Below are 18,469 nucleotides of genomic sequence, written 5' to 3' on the forward strand. Positions count from 1 at the left end.
CGCCTCAAAAGAAGAAAAAAAAAAAGTTGCTAGTTACTCATCATCCAGATATGACAAATGTTATTTTAACAGTTTATTAAAATATAATTCTTGGCTGGGCAGGATGGCTCAAACCTGTCCCAACACTTTGGGAGGCCGAGGCGGGCGGATCACAAGGTCAGGAGATCGAGACCATCCTGGCTAACAAGGTGAAACCCCATCTCTACTAAAAATACAAAAAATTAGCTGGGCATTGTGGCACTCACCTGCAGTCGCAGCTACACGGGAGGCTGAGGCAAGAGAATCACTTGAAACCGGAAGGCAGAGGTTGCAGTGAGCCGAGATCGTGCCACTATACTCTAGCCTGGGCAACAGAGAGACTCTGTCTCAAAAAAAAAAAAAAAAAAAAAAATATATATATATATATGTATATATGCACACACACATAATTCTTACACAGTTCACCTAAAGTGTACAATTGAAAGGATTATAGTGTATTTACAAAGTTGTGCAACCATCACCATAATCAATTTTCATACATTTTTATCATCCCATGAAGAAACCCCATACCTATTAGCAATCATTCCCTATTTTACTCCATCTCCTGAGCCCTAAGCAACTATTAATCCACTTTCTGTCTCTATAGATTTATGTATTCTGAACAATTCATATGGAACTATAATATGTGGTCTTTTGTGACTGGGTTTTTTCACTTAGTTTCGAAGATTAATCCATGTTGTAGCATGTGTTCAGTACTGCATTTCTTTTTATTGCCTACTAATATCCCATTGCATTTTATTCTACGTTTTACTTATCCATTCATAAGTTGAAAGATACTTGGGTTGTTTCTACTTTTTGGCTATTATGAATAATGCTGCTATGACCATTCATGTACAAGTATTTGGATGATATCTCATTAAGATTTTGATTTACAATTCCCTGATGGCTAATATTTTTTAATACTTGTTTTTAGACTGTGTTTAACAAAATATGGATTATATTACATATGCAGTTTTGTAGTCTGCCTTTTGCATTTAAGCCTGTTTTTAGCATTAGCAAGCATATTTTACAAAAGAGTTTTCCTAATTTTTGCTCCCCTTTTTACTCCCCCCAAAACCATAATTCTTGGGAAACCTTGCTTAAATTAATATACCTAGAAAATACAATCCATGTTAATATATACTAAATTATTATTGGTTGTTACCATGGTATGGGAGCTGGTAGAATTAGGGGAATTATATTTTCTACCTTAAATATTTTTGTAATGTTTCAACTTTTACAATGAACGTATGTCATTTTGTAATCACAGAACATAAAGGTGAATTATTTCCCTGTGGAATAAGTAGATTCAGCATGAAAAACACTTCCTAAATTTGAAAGTCATAATTAACATAGTAAAGTTAGTCATTAAAATATATTTTACTAAGCTGGGCACAGTGGCTCATGCCTGTAATCCCAGCACTTTGGGAGGCTGAGGTGGGCGGATCACGAGGTCAAGAGATCAAGACCATCCTGGCCAACATGGTGAAACCCCGTCTCTACTAAAAATACAAAAATTAGGTAGGCATGGTGGCATGCGCCTGTAGTCCTAGCTACTTGGGAGGCTGAGGCAGAAGAATTGCTTGAACCTGGGAGGCGGAAGTTGCAGTGAGCTGAGATCACGCCACTGCACTCTTGCCTGGTGACAGAACAAGACTCCATCTCAAAAAAAAAAATATGTGTGTGTGTGTGTGTGTGTATGTATATATATATATATATTTTTTTTTTTCTAAATACAATACTTACAGGCCATTTTGTTAACTAAATTTACTTTTCTGTGGTCCTAGACTGTGAACACATATGCTGTGCAGAATTAAGAAAAATATTTAATATTAAAGTCAGAAAAGCAAATACTGGTTATTAGCCTTTGACTACTTTATAGAAAAGTATACAGTTGTCCCTTGGTATCTTGGGGGGATTGATTCCAGGACCAAAATCAGAGGATGCTCAACTCCATGATATAAAATGGCATAGTATTTGTTTATAACCTATGCACACCCTTCCATATACTTTAAAGCATCTCTAGATCATTTATAAATACCTAATACAAAATGTAAATAGTTGTTATACCATATTTATATACTTAAGTAAATACTCGTTATACTGTATTGTTTAGGAAATAATGACAAGAAAAGTCTGTACATGTTTACTACAGGCACAATTTTTTTTCTGAACATTTTGATTTGTGGTTGGTTGAATCCATGGTTGTGAAGCCCTGGATACAGAAGGCTGATTATACTATGTAGAAGTAATTTTTCTAAGTATATTTAGTTCTTGAGGCTAGTATTGATTCAAAAAGTCATTGACAAGGACTTAGAAGAAAGAACTTTTGGCCAGGTGCAGTGGCTCACACCTGTCTATAATCTGAGCACTTTGGGAGGCCGAGGCGGGTGGATCATCTGAGGTCAGGAGTTCAAGACCAGCCTGACCAACATGGTGAAACCCTGTCTCTACTAAAAATACAAAAAATTACCTGGGCGTGGTGGCGGGCGCCTGTAATCCCAGCTGCTCTGGAGGTTGCAGTGAGCTGAGATTGCCCCATTGCACTCCATCCTGGGCAACAAGAGTGAAACTCTATCTCAAAAAATAAAAAAAGAACTTTTTTGTAGGGATTGTGTTGTAATAGGATTTGATCATTAGACTCTGTTTTATAATCTCAAATCAGACAAATCTGACATGAATATTTATAATTGTTTATGTAGAGGAAGGTGGGTTTTTGGACACTGCAGTTTCTGTTGAATAAGAATCTGGCAGTTGTAATTGGCACTAAAGTTTAAAGATACCAGGAGTGGCTCCTGGATGATGGGACAGACACTTTAGTAAGATTGTTCAGAAAATGTCCACCTTACTTACACTCCAAATAATACAGAGATAGATACTCTGTATCATTAAAAAAAGAAAGGAAGTTAATAGTTAATCTGCTAGGTTTTTGAAGACAGCTTTATACGTATTGTCTCATTTAATCCTCACAACAGGCGTTCAGGGTATCTACCTTGGTAATGGTATTATCTCCATTTTGCAAGTGAGGAAAGTGAGGCTCAGAGAGATTAAGTAAATGCCCAAAGTAACATAGCCAGTATGTAACAGAGCTAGGATTTGAATCTAAGTCTGTCAGACTCCAAAATCTATGCTCTTTCCAGTACTTCACACTGCAGCAGTAAGTGTGATACTTGGCCCTGTGCTTACCTTACTTAGGGCACCCCAAACTTCAGCCTGTTTCCATTGCTCACTATCTAAATCCTAGTCAGACCCCAGTTAGAAGACCCTGTAACTCGAGCCAGGATCAGTCCTTGTATGTACTATTCTGATTGCAGTGATACTTATCATGTCTTTGTGAATGTTGCAATTATGCCTTCACAAAGAGGAATATATATCTTTAAATATGATTAAAATATGATTTCTCCTATTATGGCATAGCAGCAAAATTTGTCCTTGCAGTTTCCAGCAGGTATATTCAGCCCTATAATTTAAAGCATCATTCATACTCTAGCCAAAGGACTGTGGGAAGTCATTTTGCTTTTTTTGGCAGGGAATGGCTGTTCTATTCCCTATCCTACTTATATCGTAAAATTGTTGTAAGAGTGGATTGAGGTAATAGATGTTCAACTGTAGAAAAGTACTGTGTGCTAATCTGTTACCTTTCTAAAAGCCCCATCTAAGTAGAGATTCTTCTTTTGTGAAATTCTAGCATATCCAGATTTATTTCTATAAATTCATTTTAGTTAGGCAAGAGAATCTTGAGAGTGTCCTTGAATTGTAGATTACTCCAATCTGAGATTAAGGCTTAGCTATTAACATACAAAAGGTGTTTTGCACTTTACTGTACATACTAGAACAAGGTGAGATTAATTTTTAAGTATCTTGTTGGAAATGCATGACAGGGAAATTCTGAAGAAGAATTATAAGTAATGACAAATAGATATATTTAATGTACAGTATAAATTACCCAAGTTACTGATTTTCTTTTGATTCATCATATTATCTTCATTGACTTATTTTGGTGGCTTTTAACAAGTATTTGCAATGCCTTTCATGACTTTAGTTCTTTGGTCTCACTTTTTCCCTAAGGCCTTAAATACATCATTTCATTCATTCATAATGTTCATTTTTATTAAGGATTTACTATGTAAGACTGAGGATAGATAAAGCAGTGAACTCACAGGAGAAAGCAAAAGAGGCAAAAATCCCTGCCCTTATATAGGTTAAATTTTTTTTTTCTTTTTCTTTTTCTTTTTTTTTTTTTTGTTGAGGTGGAGTTTTGCTCTTTCACCCAGGCTGGAGTGCAGTGGCACGATCTGGGCTCACCGCAAGCTCCACCTCCTGGGTTCAAGCGATTCTCATGCCTCAGCCTTCTGAGTACCTGGGATTACAGGCATCTGCCACCATGCCTGGCTAATTTTGATATTTTTAGTAGAGACGGGGTTTCACCATGTTGGCCAGGCTGGTCTCGAACTCCTGACCTCAAGAGGTTCACCCACCTCGGCCTCCCAAAGTGCTGGGATTACAGGCATGAGCCACCATGCCTAGCTGCAGCTTACATTTCAATAGTGAGATTATAGATGACAAATAATATAAATAAGCCATATGTCAGTTGCTAATAGAACAATAGGAAAAAATATAGGGAAGGGGGTTGCAGTTTTAAATAAGTGATTAGGGAAGACCTCATTGAGTAATGGCATCTGGACAAATCTGAAGGAAATGAGGGAGGGAGTTATGTTGTCAAGCAGAGGAAGAGCATGCCGGCTAGTACCGAGACACTGAGGTGGAAATGTGTAGCAGCAATGGCAAGGAGGTCGTATGATTAAAATCATTCATGTGTGTGTGTGTGTGTGTGTGTGTGTGTGTGTGTGTGTGTGTGTGTTGAGGGGGCCTTACAGTCCATTCTGCGGACTTTACGTCTGTGTATATTGAGATTTTAAGCAAAATTTTAACACGGAGTTTTCAGGAACACATCATCCTTGGACATTGTAGAGGAAACACTGTAAATGAAAGGTATTATTAGATGTTCTTACCTCTCTACTGAAATGCAAGATTTTATTTTATTGTTTTTGTGTTTTGTTTTTTTGAGACGGAGTTTCGCTCTTGTCACCCAGGCTGGAGTGCAGTGGCGCCAGATCGGCTTACTGCAACTTCTACCTCCTGGTTCAAGCGATTCTCCTGCCTCAGTCTCCTGAGTAGCTGGGATTCTGGGCATGTGCCACCAACCATGGCTAATTTTTGTGTTTTTAGTAGAGATGGGGTTTTGCCATGTTGGCCAGGCTGGTCTTGAACTCCTGACTTCAGGTGATCCACCCACCTTGGTCTCCCAAAGTGCTGGGATTACAGGCATGAGCCACTGGGCCCAGAGAGATTTTATTATTTTATATATTAAAACTATATGTATTCGTGTCTTATATAATAAAATATATATGTTTTTTAATTTAAGGCAAAAATGTTTTAAAATATACTGCCAGTAACTACTTACAGAAGGAAAAGTGTATTGGAAAACCTCACAGAAGTTTTTAAAATTTTTTAATTTAAAACAACCAGTTAACATGGAAAGTTAGATTTATATTTAAGAATTAACTAGGCAGCCATAAAAAGAATGAAATCATGTCCTTTGCAGCAACATGGATGGAGCTGGAGGCCATTATCCTAAGAGAGCTAATTCAGAAACAGAAAATCAAATATCCATCTTCTCACTTATAAGTGGGAGCTAAACATAGGTACACATGGACATAAAGATGAAAATGGTAGACACAGAGCATTCCAAAATGGGGGAGTTTGGGAGGAGACTGAAGATTGAAAAAGTATGTCTTGGGTTCAAGTTTCAATATTTGGGTCATACGTGTATAAGCCCAGTCCCCAGCATTACACAGTATACTGATGTAACAAATATACACATGTACCCTCTGAATCTAAAATAAATTAATTAAAAAAGTTAAAGACACTTCCTAGAGTTTGCCCCCAAAAAAGTTAACTAGTATAGCTTATCTATTTATTTATTTATTTAGAGATGGAGTCTCACTCTGTCTCCCAGGCTGGAATACAATGATGTGATCTCGGCTCACTGCAACCTCCACTTCCCGGGTTCAAGTGATTCTCCTGCCACAGCCTCCTGAGTAGTTGGAACTACTGGAGTGCACCACCATACCCGATCAAGTTTTGTATATTTTGTAGAGATGGGATTTCACCATGTCAACTAGACTGGTCTTGAACTCCCAACCTCAAGCAGTCTGCCCACCTCAGCCTCCCAGAGGGCTGGGCTTACAGGCATAAGCCACCATGCTTGGCCTAGTATAGCTTTTTAAGATGGAGGATGATCTGTTTATGACATGACCTCTAAAAAAGTTAATTGTGGTGTCATGAATAGGATTATATCACTCCCAGTACCACGGTAAAGGATATGAACTGAAACATCTGAATCTTATTTCTTAAATGAAGAATATTAATTAAGGATCAATAATTATTTTGTATAATGGGTATGGCATAAGAAATAAGTCCTGGATCTTTTCCATGAAGTAGTTGGCTCTCAGGTTAAGTAACAATGTAACTGTAAAAAACTCTTATGGTAAGCAATTTTTTTTCAATTTCATCAAGTATTGGTAGTAAGTTTTTTTAAAGTTCTAAATTACCAAATTGTACTTGAGTAAAAGTGTAGTGTTTAATTTATAGCTCAGCCTGGGATATATGTTTGCCAGTGATAGGTCCTCGAATGCATTTTCCCTTCCTGCCTTTTTTTGATTCCTCTCACCTCTTTGCTTTCTCTATGGTGAATGAGTCAGCTATTTAATTTTCCTGTTTGTCTTAAAATTAATTAATTTATTTATTTATTGAGACGGAATTTCGCTCTTTTGCCCAGGCTGAAGTGCAATGGCGCGATCTCTGACTTACCGCAATCTCCACTTCCCAGGTTCAAGCGATTCATCTGTCGCAGCCTCCCAAGTAGCTGGCATTACAGGCATGTGCCACCATACCCGGCTAATTTTGTATTTTTAATGGAGACGGGGTTTCTCCATTTTGGTCAGGGTGGTCTCAAACTCCCAACCTCAGGTGATCTGCCCGCCTCGGCCTCCCAAAGTGCTGGGATTACAAGCGTGAGCCACTGCACCCAGCCCCAAATTTATTTTTTTTAATACGGATGTATCAGCCCTTGTTGCCCAGGCTGGAGTGCAATGGTGCAATCTCAGTTCACTATAACCTCTGCCTCCCATCTTCAAGCGTTTCTCCTGCCTCAGCCTCCCGAGTAGCTGGAATTACAGGTGCCTGCCACCATGCCCAGCTAATTTTTTTTTTTTTTTGTATTTTTGGTAGAGACGGGGTTTTGCCATGTTGGCCAGGCTGGTCTCGAACTCCTGACCTCAGATGATTCACCCACCTCGGCCTCCCAAAGTGTTGGGATTACAGGCGTTAGCCACCACGCCCGGCCCTGTTTCTCTTATTTTTAATTCCCTGTGTGTTTTGTAGAGGGGATCTAGTCTGGATAATCTTGGTTGACTAAATTAGACTACATTAGCTCAGAAGGGTTACCAAAACAGTTGTTTTGAAGAGTTACCTTTTCTGCTAATATTGTTCATATTGGAAAATTGATATTCCCCAGACCTTGTTTTTAGAGCCCTTTGAAATCTCCGTTTCCTTCTAACTGTATACCCCTCTGTCCTGACCTGAATGTTTTGTTTCCTGTCCCCTAATTAATGCTCAGTGATCCATAAGTACAGTGCATATATAAGGCATAAGTGTGTCCCAGACTTGTCTCTCTCTCCATTTCTGACTATGCTATTTCATCTTCCTCAAATTCCTTTTTGTCTTCTCCACTTACTAAAATTCTACTATTATTTCAGGACCAAATTCATACTCAGTCTTTCCAATAAAGCCTGTACCCTCTGCCTTAGTCTAAAATTCTTCCTTTTCTTTTTTCTTTTTTTTTTTGGAGACAGAGTTGCACTCTGTCACCCAGGTTGGAGTGCAGTAGTGTGATCATGACCTCCTTGGCTCAAGCAGTCCTCCCATCAGCCTCCCTAGTAGCTGGGACTACAGGCACATGCCACCATGCCTGGTTACTTTTTTTTTTTTAAGAGATGAGATCCTGCTATGTTGCCCAGGCTGGTTTCCAACTCCTGAGCCCAAGTGATCCTACTTCCTTGGCCTCCCAAACTGCTGGGATTACAGGCTTGAGCCACTGTACCTGGCCTTTTTCTTCCTATTTCTTTTTTTTTTTTTCTTGTTCCAGAGAAGCAGAATCAATAAAGTATGTGTGTGTGTGTGTATAAATATATATGTAGAGAGATGGATATAAAGATAGATATTTGTTATAAGGAATTGGCTCAGGCCGTTATGGAGACTTAAATCTCAAGATCTGTAGGATGAGTTGGCAAGCTGGAGACCCAGGAGAGCCCATGGTGTATATCCAGTCTGAATCTGAAGGCCTGAGAACTCAGAGAGCCATTGATGTTCTTTTAATCCAAATGCTTGAGACCCACAAAGAACCATTGTTTCAGTTTGAAGGCAAGAAAAGCTGATGTCCCTGTTAATAAGCAGTCAAACAGGAGGAATTCTTAGTGTTTATTTTAGTATTCATTTATGTGCCTTGTCTTACCAGCTAGTAGATAAGCGTCTTGAGGGCAGGGACTACAAACCATATTTGCTTGTTTATCACCCATAAGCCCTTGCATCCTTACAAGTAGTAAGTACATCTAATATATAATACTTTATAAAATAGTAAGATTTTAGAGCTGGAAAGGGTTTTTGACTCTTATTTAACTGAAACAAAGTCTGTTGCATGTGACTATTTTTTGGAAAAACCAGGATTAGAATTTTATTTTCAATTCCTCATCCAGGGTTTTTTCTAGTAGTTCTTATTAATAATAAATGATAACTTAAATCGTTATCTTATGTTAGAGTTTTCCTGGAATCAGAAACAGGTTTAAAATAGGAAGAGAACCAGCCTTGGCAGTATAGTGAGACCGCGTCTCTACAAATAATAAAAATTAGCTGGGCATGGTGGCAGGCATCTGTGGTCCCAGCTACTTGGGAGGCTAAGGCAGGAGGATTGCCTGCTCCCAGGAAGTTGAGGCTGCAGTCAGCTGCGATCACACCACTGCACTCCAGCTTGGGTCACAGTGAGTAAGACCATGTCTCAAAAAAAAAAAAAAAAAGTAAAATAATATACCTCTTTCCTTTGTGGTTAGAAGAATAAAATGAAATAATGTATGTGGAATCACTTAGTACAGTGCTTTAATATAGCTAATAGCTCAACAGTTGCTTTTTTGTACTAGAAAAGTTATTAAAACTTTTTTCTTTCTTTTTTTTTTTTGCTTGGGAGCAAGAATCAAAATTGTTTGCAGAGTCCTTTAATGTAGGAAATTAGGCAATATTCCTGGAGATTTCACCTTATTTTTCTCTTTTAATTTAAAAATATGCATGATACATAATTCAGTATAAGTATTGTGCCAAAAAAAAAAAGAACACATTTAATGTGAGTTTGTCATTATTTCCTCAAAGTATATTATTTGACATGTTAAATTTGCTGATTCATATGCAAGATTCCAATTAAGTATTTGAATATAAGGCATCATAACCAAGTGGCAGTTTTATCTTTATGACATGACTATATTTAAGCACAGGTTGAGGCTATGGAAGGTGAAATTACAGTAGCTAAACACTAGAGTGATTTGAACTGAAATACTCTTTAGAACTCTTCAGTCATGGAAAATGAAATTGATTATTTTCATTTAATTTTTTTTCCTCTCCAGAGTTCTTTGTAAGTACATCTTAAAGCTGTCAAGATGGTTCTAGCAGACCTTGGAAGAAAAATAACATCAGCATTACGCTCGTTGAGTAACGCCACCATTATCAATGAAGAGGTATGTAAAATATTGTATGAAAAATACATATGATTGTATATTATCACTAGCATTGGGAAGATGGCTTATTAATAATCTCTGTATTTATATGTATTTTGATGTAGACTTAATACTTGTAGACAGAAACCTAGAAGTGGATTCAGTAAGTAGTGTTTTATTGAGAAATTAACTACAACTTCAAATTTACTTCAACTTTCTATAAAGAATTTTCCCAAAAAAATCCAAAACAAAACTGACCTTAGCTTACATGTAAAAATGACATATTTTATCGTTTGAAAGTGTCTTAAATCTGGAACTGTACTTTTGTTTTCTCTGTTGATAAAGACCTAAAATTTCATTACCCTGCTTCTTTCTTCTTGGCTAGGCCTGTGTTTATCTGTCCTTTTCTTTGTGACTTTTATTTAGCAGTTTTGTAAAAGGCTAGCATTTCCATCTTGTCTGTTTTGATTCACTTTCTTTGAAATCTTCAGTTTTTTGGAGATTTTTGTAAGCCACTCCTTAGATCATATTAAAATACTTTTCTTCCTGGCTATATTGTTTTAAGATATTTCTTTGTTCCATTTGTCTCCCACAGATTGTATCTTAATGATTTATTAATTGAAAAAGATGACTATGGTTCACAAGTATACTTTATATTTTGTATTAACAATGGGAAAGTACTGAATCTGGTGTTAGAAGGCATTGTTTAGAGTCCCACTGTAGCTATTTAGTAGCTGTACGATGTAAATTTGGGCAACTCAACTTCAGATTCCTTAGTGTGTAAAATAGGAAAATAGCATTTACCGTAGAAAATAGTTTTAAGTATCAAATGAACTTTCTAACTTGGAGGTTAGAAAACTAATTCTTACGTAGAATTTGATCTCAACACTAAGCTAATGGAATTAAATAATTTTGAGACCATCTTAGAGATCATTTAGTTCAGCCTCTTATTTAACAGAAACAGAAAGTCAGTTTCATGTGATTATTTATTTGGAAGAACCAGGATTAGAACCTTTTTTTTCCTAATTCCTCATACAGGGCTTTTTCTAATACTTCTTATTAAATAATAAATCATAACTTAAATCATTTTTGTCTTGTATTTCAGAATAAATAAAACAACTTTCCAAACAGTTTTCCCTGTTGGGTAGCCCTTATGTTCTTTGTCTTTATAGTAGAAAGGAAAGGAAACCGGGGGAGGAGTTCTTGGTGGGAAGTAGAGTAACAGCTGTTGCTTAAATTGGCAGCTTCTCTGTTCTTGATACTGTGCTGCTAGCTAATTAACAAGGAGAAAGCCCTCTAGTGAAAGATCAGTTCCAATTTTATCAGACTCCTTTAATGAGGGATAGAGAAAACTGATAAGCCTCTCCTTGTAGGGCATACAAAGTGAGGTGAAGGAGAGAGTTCATTCAACAAATAATTGAGGGCCTATGTTTTTGCAGACATTTTTGCTGGCACCAGAGATACAGTGGTGAACAAAATAGACTAAAATTCCTACCCTCATAGAGCTTACATTCTAGTGTGTGAGCACTTTATATACATGAGTGGCTAAAGCCTCATCTTAAGACTTTTAATTTTATGACCTTTTAACTACAGTGCCTTGCAATTCAACAAACATATGATGATAATAAGTTATTAATAGAGGCTAGCCTGCTTTCCAGCTGTATTCTGCTGCACTAAGTAAAAGTGACAAGACTGGCTAACTTTCTTCTGTCACATTTACTTCCACAGTTGTCCAGTTTTTAAGAAAAGCAGATATTAAGCTGGGCGTGGTGGCTCACACCTGTAATCCTAGCACTCTGGGAGGCTGAGGTGGGTGGATCACCTGAGGTCAGGAGTTTGAGACCAACCTGGCCGACATAGTGAAACTCTGTCTCTACTAAAAATATAAAAAATTAGCTGGGCGTGATGGCAGGCGCCTGTAATCCCAGCTACTAGGGAGGCTGAGGCAGGAGATTCGCTTGAATCCGGGAGGTGGAGGTTGCAGTGAGCCGAGATCATGCCATTGCACTCCAGCCTATGCAACAATAGCGAAACTCCGTTTCAAAAAAAAAGAAAAAAAGAAAAGCAAATATTGTGACTATATACCACTACGTAATAACAACAGGAGCTCTTCAGTAACTTAGAAAACATCAAAGGCAACATCTATTTGTAGAAACTTTTTTTGGCTTGAATATTGTCTTTATTATTATTACTTTGTATGTGTGGTTTTTTTTGTTTTTTTGTTTGTTTTTGTTTTTGTTTGTTTTTTGTTTTGAGACAAAGTCTTACTCTGTCGCCCAGGCTGGAGTGCAGTGGCACTGTCTTGGTTCTCTGCAGCCTCAGCCTCCTGAGTAACTGGGATTACAGACACATGCCAGCATGCCCAGCTAATTTTTGTATTTTTAGTAGAGTTGGAGTTTTGCCATGTTGGCCAGGCTGGTCTTGAACTCCTGACCTCAAGTGATCTGCCCACCTCGGCCTCCCAAAGTATTGGGATTACAGGCGTGAGCCACCATGCCCAGCCTATACTTACTTTTACATAGGAATAAAATTGTGGTAATTAATATTTGGGTGTGTAAAACTAAATGGGGTTTCTTATTTTGACAAAATGACTTACATTTAATAAAATTATCTCTTCAGAACTAACTGAAAAACCCAGTATTGTGGTATTATTTTATTAAGCTATGGTTATATAATTGATCAACCATTGTTTTTATGGAACTTAAATTATACATTGGGTACTTTAAATTTCATTTATTTCTTTATTTTCAGGTATTGAATGCTATGCTAAAAGAAGTCTGTACCGCTTTGTTGGAAGCAGATGTTAATATTAAACTAGTAAAGCAACTGAGAGAAAATGTTAAGTAAGTTAAATTAATCAGGTAAAAAACAGGCACAGTTAAGTTTAGTTTACAGGAAAGAAGTGCTAACTAGAAGTGTTTGCTATATCAGGAATCATTTCTGCTCTGCAGCACTGGAAAAGTGCTGTGTGGGAGCTCATATGTTCAGCGAGAGCATGTGTAGTATGTTTCCATAATGATAGTTCAAAGAATAAACTACATGTGGTTTTCATTTAAATACATTTTTTTTTCTATTTTACTAGTCTTTTATTTGGATGGATTTAATTAAATGCTGTGTAGTATTTTAATATATAAAGCCTTTTAACAATTCAGGTTCTTCATAGAAAAGTACTGCCATTTTATTCTTTTTAGGCTTAAGATGATATTAACCGTTATTGGAGAGCTGTATTCTCTTTCGTTCTCCTTTTGGTTTCTCTGTTTCATATTTGAATGAGAAATTAATGTATGTGGTCTCAGCTGTCATATTCATTGGGAGAGGCACTGAGTTGGCAGGACACACAGAACAATACAGGTAGCTGAGTTAACTGCTTGAATCTTATCCCTTATCATACTTTAGATATTTCTTCTTGTATTGTTAGACTGAGATTAGTTGTGGGACTACCAGCATTTAAGCATTTAGAAATAGAGAAAGTAGCCGGGCGTGGTGGCTCACGCCTGTAATCCCAGCACTTTGGGAGGCTGAGGCGGGAGGAACATGAGGTCAGGAGATGGAGACCAGCCTGGCCAACATGGTGAAACCCCGTCTCTACTAAAAATAAAAAAATTAGCCGGGCATGGTGGCATACGCCTGTAAACCCAGCTACTCAGGAGGCTGAGGCAGGAAAATTGCTTGAGCTTGGGAGACAGGTTGCAGTGAGCCGAGATCATGCCACTGCACTCTGGCCTGGCTGACAGAGCGAGACTCTGTCTCAAAAAAAAAAAAAAAAAAAAAGAAGAAATAGAGAAAGTAGTCCTGATTTCTGTTGTAAAGATATGTAAAATATATAAGCTGCAAGCAAAGTAAATAAAACTAGTTCTTTGTGGTGGTATTAGGACAAATTTATACTTTCAGGTGTAATCCTTGAAAACCAAAGTCTTGTGTCTAATACTTCATGGCTAAAACTCTTTATGATATAGACTTACGAATCTGTAGTAATTACATGCATGTTAATTGGAAGACTATTAATATGAATGACTGAATAGTCGTACATTCTTTGGAGCAGAAGCTTTTGTTTCTTAGAGTTTCTTAACTGATTTTCTCCTCCCCATCCCAATCACCAACCACCATCATAAAGGTCTGCTATTGATCTTGAAGAGATGGCATCTGGTCTTAACAAAAGAAAAATGATTCAGCATGCTGTATTTAAAGAACTTGTGAAGGTAAAAGTATATGAAGATTGTGCTGTGATTCTATACTCGGTGAATAAAAATACATTAGCACTACACATATTTCAGAATATTTTTAACATGTCTTTATGGAATATTCATCTGTATTAACATATTAATGAAAGGATTATTAAGTTTTCTGAGGAACCTTTTTTTTTTTTTTTTTTTTCTCCTTTGAGAAGGAGTTTCACTCTCGTTGCCCAGGCTGGAGTGCAATGACGTGATCTTGGTTCACCGCAACCTCCGCCTCCTGGGTTCAAGTGATTCTCCTGCCTCAGCCTCCCAAGTAGCTGGGATTACAGGCATGCACCACCACGCCTGGCTAATTTTGTATTTTTGGTAGAGACAGGGTTTCTCTATGTTGGTCAGCCTGGTCTTGAACTCCCGACCTCAGGTGATCTGCTCGCCTTGGCCTCCCAAAGTACTGGGATTACAGGTATAAGCCACTGCACCTGGTCAGGACCTATTTTTATTGTAGACTTTACTGAATATACAGAATTCCGAGTGCAGATGTGACGGCTAGTACTATTCCTGCAAAAAATGCCAAAACCAAGATGCGATGAGTGAAATTTCACTACAGATTGGTTGATGAAAGGGCCTAAGTTTTTCTTCTTTCACTATCGTGTTTTGCCTAGTGATGGTCCTGCTTTTATATGGCAAAGTCACACATAGCAAATATTCTTTTCTACACTGTTCATTGTGTAAGGAATTCCCTTTGCAAAGACCAAGTATCCCAATTCTTGCCTAGATTATGAGCAATTTTGAATTAGTGAAAGTTTTATTTTCAAGTAGTAAATATAGCTGGTTGCCCCTGCCTCATCTTATTGCTGATCATGCAAATTATGGTGAAAATCTTAGAGCTTAAAATATATATATATTGGCTCAGTTGTGGAAGAAAAAAAGAAAGGAGCTGTTAAAAAAATTATTTTAGTCCAGGCACAGTGGCTCATGCCTGTAATCACAGTGCTTTGGGAGGCGGAGGTGGGAGGATTCCTTGAGGCCAGGAGTTTGAGACTAACCTGGGCAATGCAGTGAGAACCAGTCTCTACAAAAAAAAAAAAAAAAAAAAATTGGTGAAAATAACTGGTGCAGGCTGGTTGCAGTGGCTCACATCTGTAATCCCAGCACTTTGGGAGGCTGAGGTGGGTGAATCACCCAAGGTCAGGAGTTCGAGACCAGCCTGACCAACATGGTGTAATCCCATCTCTACTAAAAATACAAAAATTAGCTGGGCATGGTGGTGCACGTCTGTAGTCCCAGCTACTGAGGAGGCTGAGGCAGGAGGATTGGTTGAGCCCCAGAGTTCAGGGGTGCAGTGAGCCATGATTGTGCCACTGCACTCCAGACTTGGGGAGAGGGTGAGACCCTGTCTTAAAAAAAAAACAAAAAAAATTTTTTTAGAGCAATAGATGGCTACTAGTTCTACAATCATTTTCCCCGCCACATTGTATGAATATTTTCTTTCTTTTTTTTTTTTTGAGTCTCCCTCTGTCACTGAGGCTGAAGTGCAATGGCATGATCTCTGCTCACTGCAACCTCTGCCTGCCGGGTTCAAGCAGTTCTCCTGTCTCAGCCTCCCGAGTAGCTGGGACTATAAAGGTGCACACCACCACACCCAACTAATTTTTGTATTTTTAGTACAAACAAGTTTTCACATCTTGGCCAGTCTGACCTTGAACACCTGACCTCAAGTGATCCACCCGCCTCAGCCTCCCAAAGTGCTGGGATTACAGGCGTGAGCCACCATGCCCGGCCTGAATATATTTACTGTTTTGGTACCAACCGCACTGAAAGGATTTTGAAAAAGTTGTGTATCTCAGACGAGTATGTAATTTTCATTTACTCCACTAGACTAATAAATTAAAAAAAGAAAAAAAAGAAATTCAGACCTAAAAGAGAATTTATCCTGTTCATACTTACCAGTTTGCAGTTGAGAAAACTGAGCTAGTTAGTGGCAGACCCAGGTATGATCTCCAAACTCCTTGTGTAAGACTCTTCATTTCCTGATTGCTTTTCACTTAGTGTCTGAGGTCAGCACAGTGTGAGTGGAATTTTTTCTTTTTCTTTTTCTTTTTTTTGAGATGGAGTCTTGCTCTGTTGCCAGGCTGAAGTGCAGTGGCGCGATCTTGGCTCACTGCAACCTCTGCCTCCCGGGTTCAAGCAATTCTCCTGCCTCAGTCTCCCAAGTAGCTGGGATTACAGTCGTGCGCTACCTTGCCCAGCTAATTTTTTTTTTTTTTTGTATTTTTAGTAGAGACGGGGTTTCACCATTTTGGCCAGGATGGTCTCGATCTCCTGACCTAGTGATCCACCCACCTCGGCCTCCCAAAGTGCTGGGATTATAAGCATGAGCCACCGTACCTGGCCTTTTTTTTTTTTTTTTTTTAAAGAGATAGTCTGACTCTGTTACCCAGGCTGGAGTGCAGTGGTGCAATCATGGCTCACTGTAGCCTCAACCTCTTGGGCTCAAACAATCCTCCTGCCTCAGTACCCGCCAAGTAGCTGGACTACAGATACATGCCACCACACCCAGCTAGTGTTTGCATTTTTTGTAGAGACAAGGTTTTGCCATGTTGCCCTAGCTGGTCTTGATCTTCTGAACTCAAGTGATCCACCTGCCTTGGCTTCCCTAAGTGTTAGGATTGCAGGTGTCAGCCACTGTGCCTGGCCGGAAATTTTTATTGTTAGGGGCTCATAACTATAGGCAATTCTGGAGCATCAAGTGCTTTATTAAGAAGCATATATTAAGTACCTACTTTATTTCAGGAAGTATGCCAAATGCTGCTGACAGCAGAGATAAATAAAACTGGTCCTTATACACAGATGCTTATGGTCTAGAGCAATGGTGTACAAAACAAGGTCAAAATTATTTTCATAATACTAAGACACTATTTGACTTTTGTACTATGTTGACGTTTGCACTGAAAACAATGGTAGATAAAACTCCCTAGTATGAATCAAGGCAGTGGCACCATACGATACTAGTAGTTTCTGGACTCTTTATTTATTTATTTTTTTAAAAACAGAGTCCCTGTCATTCAAGGTAGAGTACAGTGGTGTGATCAGAGCTCACTGTGGCCTCAAATTCATGGGCTCAAGCGGTCTTCTCTCCTCAGCTTCCAGAGAAGCTAGGACCAACGGCATGCACCACTGTGTTTTGTTGTTTGTTTGTTTTGAGACAGGGTCCTACTCTGTTGCCCAGGCTGGAGTGCAGTGGTGTGATCATGGCTTGCTGCAGCCTCATCCTCCCTGGGCTCAGGTGATCCCTACACCTGAGCCTCCCTAGTAGCTGGGACTACTACTCTTTGAGCCCAGGAGTTTGAGACCAGCCTGAGCAACATGATGAAATCCCATCACTACAAAAAATACAAAAATTAGCTGGGAACGGTGGCTTACACCTGTAAACTCAGTTACTCGGGAGGGTAAGTTGAATCTGGGAGGTGGAGGTTACAGTGAGCTGAGATCACGCCACTGCACTCCAGCCTGGGCAACAGAGCGAGACCTGTCTTTAAAAAAAAAAAAAAAGCCACCAGGCACAGTGGTGCATGCCTGTAATCCCAGCACTTTGGGAGGCCGAGGCGGGTGGATCACCTGAGGTCATGAGTTTGAGACCAGCCTGACCAACATGGTGAAACCCCGTCTTGACTAAATAAAAAAAGTTAGCCGTGTGTAGTGGCACATGCCTGTAATCCCAGCTACTTGGGAGGCTGAGGCAGGAGAATGGCTTGAACCTGGGAGGCAGAGGTTGCAGTGAGCTGAGATCACGCCATTGCACTCCAGCCTAGGCCACAAGAGCGAAACTCCATCTAAAATAAAAATAAAAAGGACTTGTGTCTATCATCTATCTCCGTCATGAGTTTGACAGTATCCCACTACTTACTTTTCTGATGAGAGTCACTATTGATATTAATGAATGAAGTTTTTTGATTATGTATAGTGAAATATATCAGTGAAGAGAGATCTGCCTAACTCAGTGAACCAATGTTTTGTGAATAACTAGCACATGATATTACAAGATCATGTACCAGTATGAGTCACTTAAAATGCAAGATGGAATCACAGATTTTAATGTAACAGAGTATAAAAGTTTATATGGTTTTAGATTCTACATTACAGCTAACCTTTACAAACTACCATGATTATAAAGAAGCTCTGAGACCAAGAAGTTGAAAACAGCTGTTCTCAAGAGTGGGAGAAAGAGAAGACAAATTTATTAAATTATTTAGTAAAACATATATGTTCCAAATAATGGGTCCATAGAGAGCTGGGAGATTTTGCCATGACATGTAGAAAATGGAGGTGAATGTGGAGCAGCATCAGTGTACTGAAAGGATCTATGAGGAAGGGAAGTGGATTTATGTTTAAGACATTTTGCCTGTTTCAGAAGTTTGCCTAAGGGGCGGTTGATGCTTAGGAAAGGTATGA

General features: G+C 38.6%; 1 protein-coding gene across 2 annotated transcripts in view; it reads left to right on the forward strand.

The window, feature by feature from the left end:
* Window positions 1–18,469, forward strand: part of SRP54 (signal recognition particle 54) — a 46,386-nt gene that overhangs the window by 2,596 nt on the left and 25,321 nt on the right. The window contains exons 3-5 of one of the 2 annotated variants that reach the window (XM_025392350.1): window positions 9,750–9,860; window positions 12,591–12,682; window positions 13,954–14,038. In XM_025392350.1, the coding sequence (XP_025248135.1) occupies window positions 9,783–9,860; window positions 12,591–12,682; window positions 13,954–14,038 (255 nt within the window). In that variant the 5' untranslated portion in view covers window positions 9,750–9,782. The remainder of the gene's footprint in view (window positions 1–9,749; window positions 9,861–12,590; window positions 12,683–13,953; window positions 14,039–18,469) is intronic. The other variant, XM_025392352.1, reaches the window with a different exon arrangement.

This window comes from Theropithecus gelada, chromosome 7b, assembly GCF_003255815.1.
Source record: "Theropithecus gelada isolate Dixy chromosome 7b, Tgel_1.0, whole genome shotgun sequence".
Classification (NCBI taxonomy): Eukaryota; Metazoa; Chordata; class Mammalia; order Primates; family Cercopithecidae; genus Theropithecus; species Theropithecus gelada.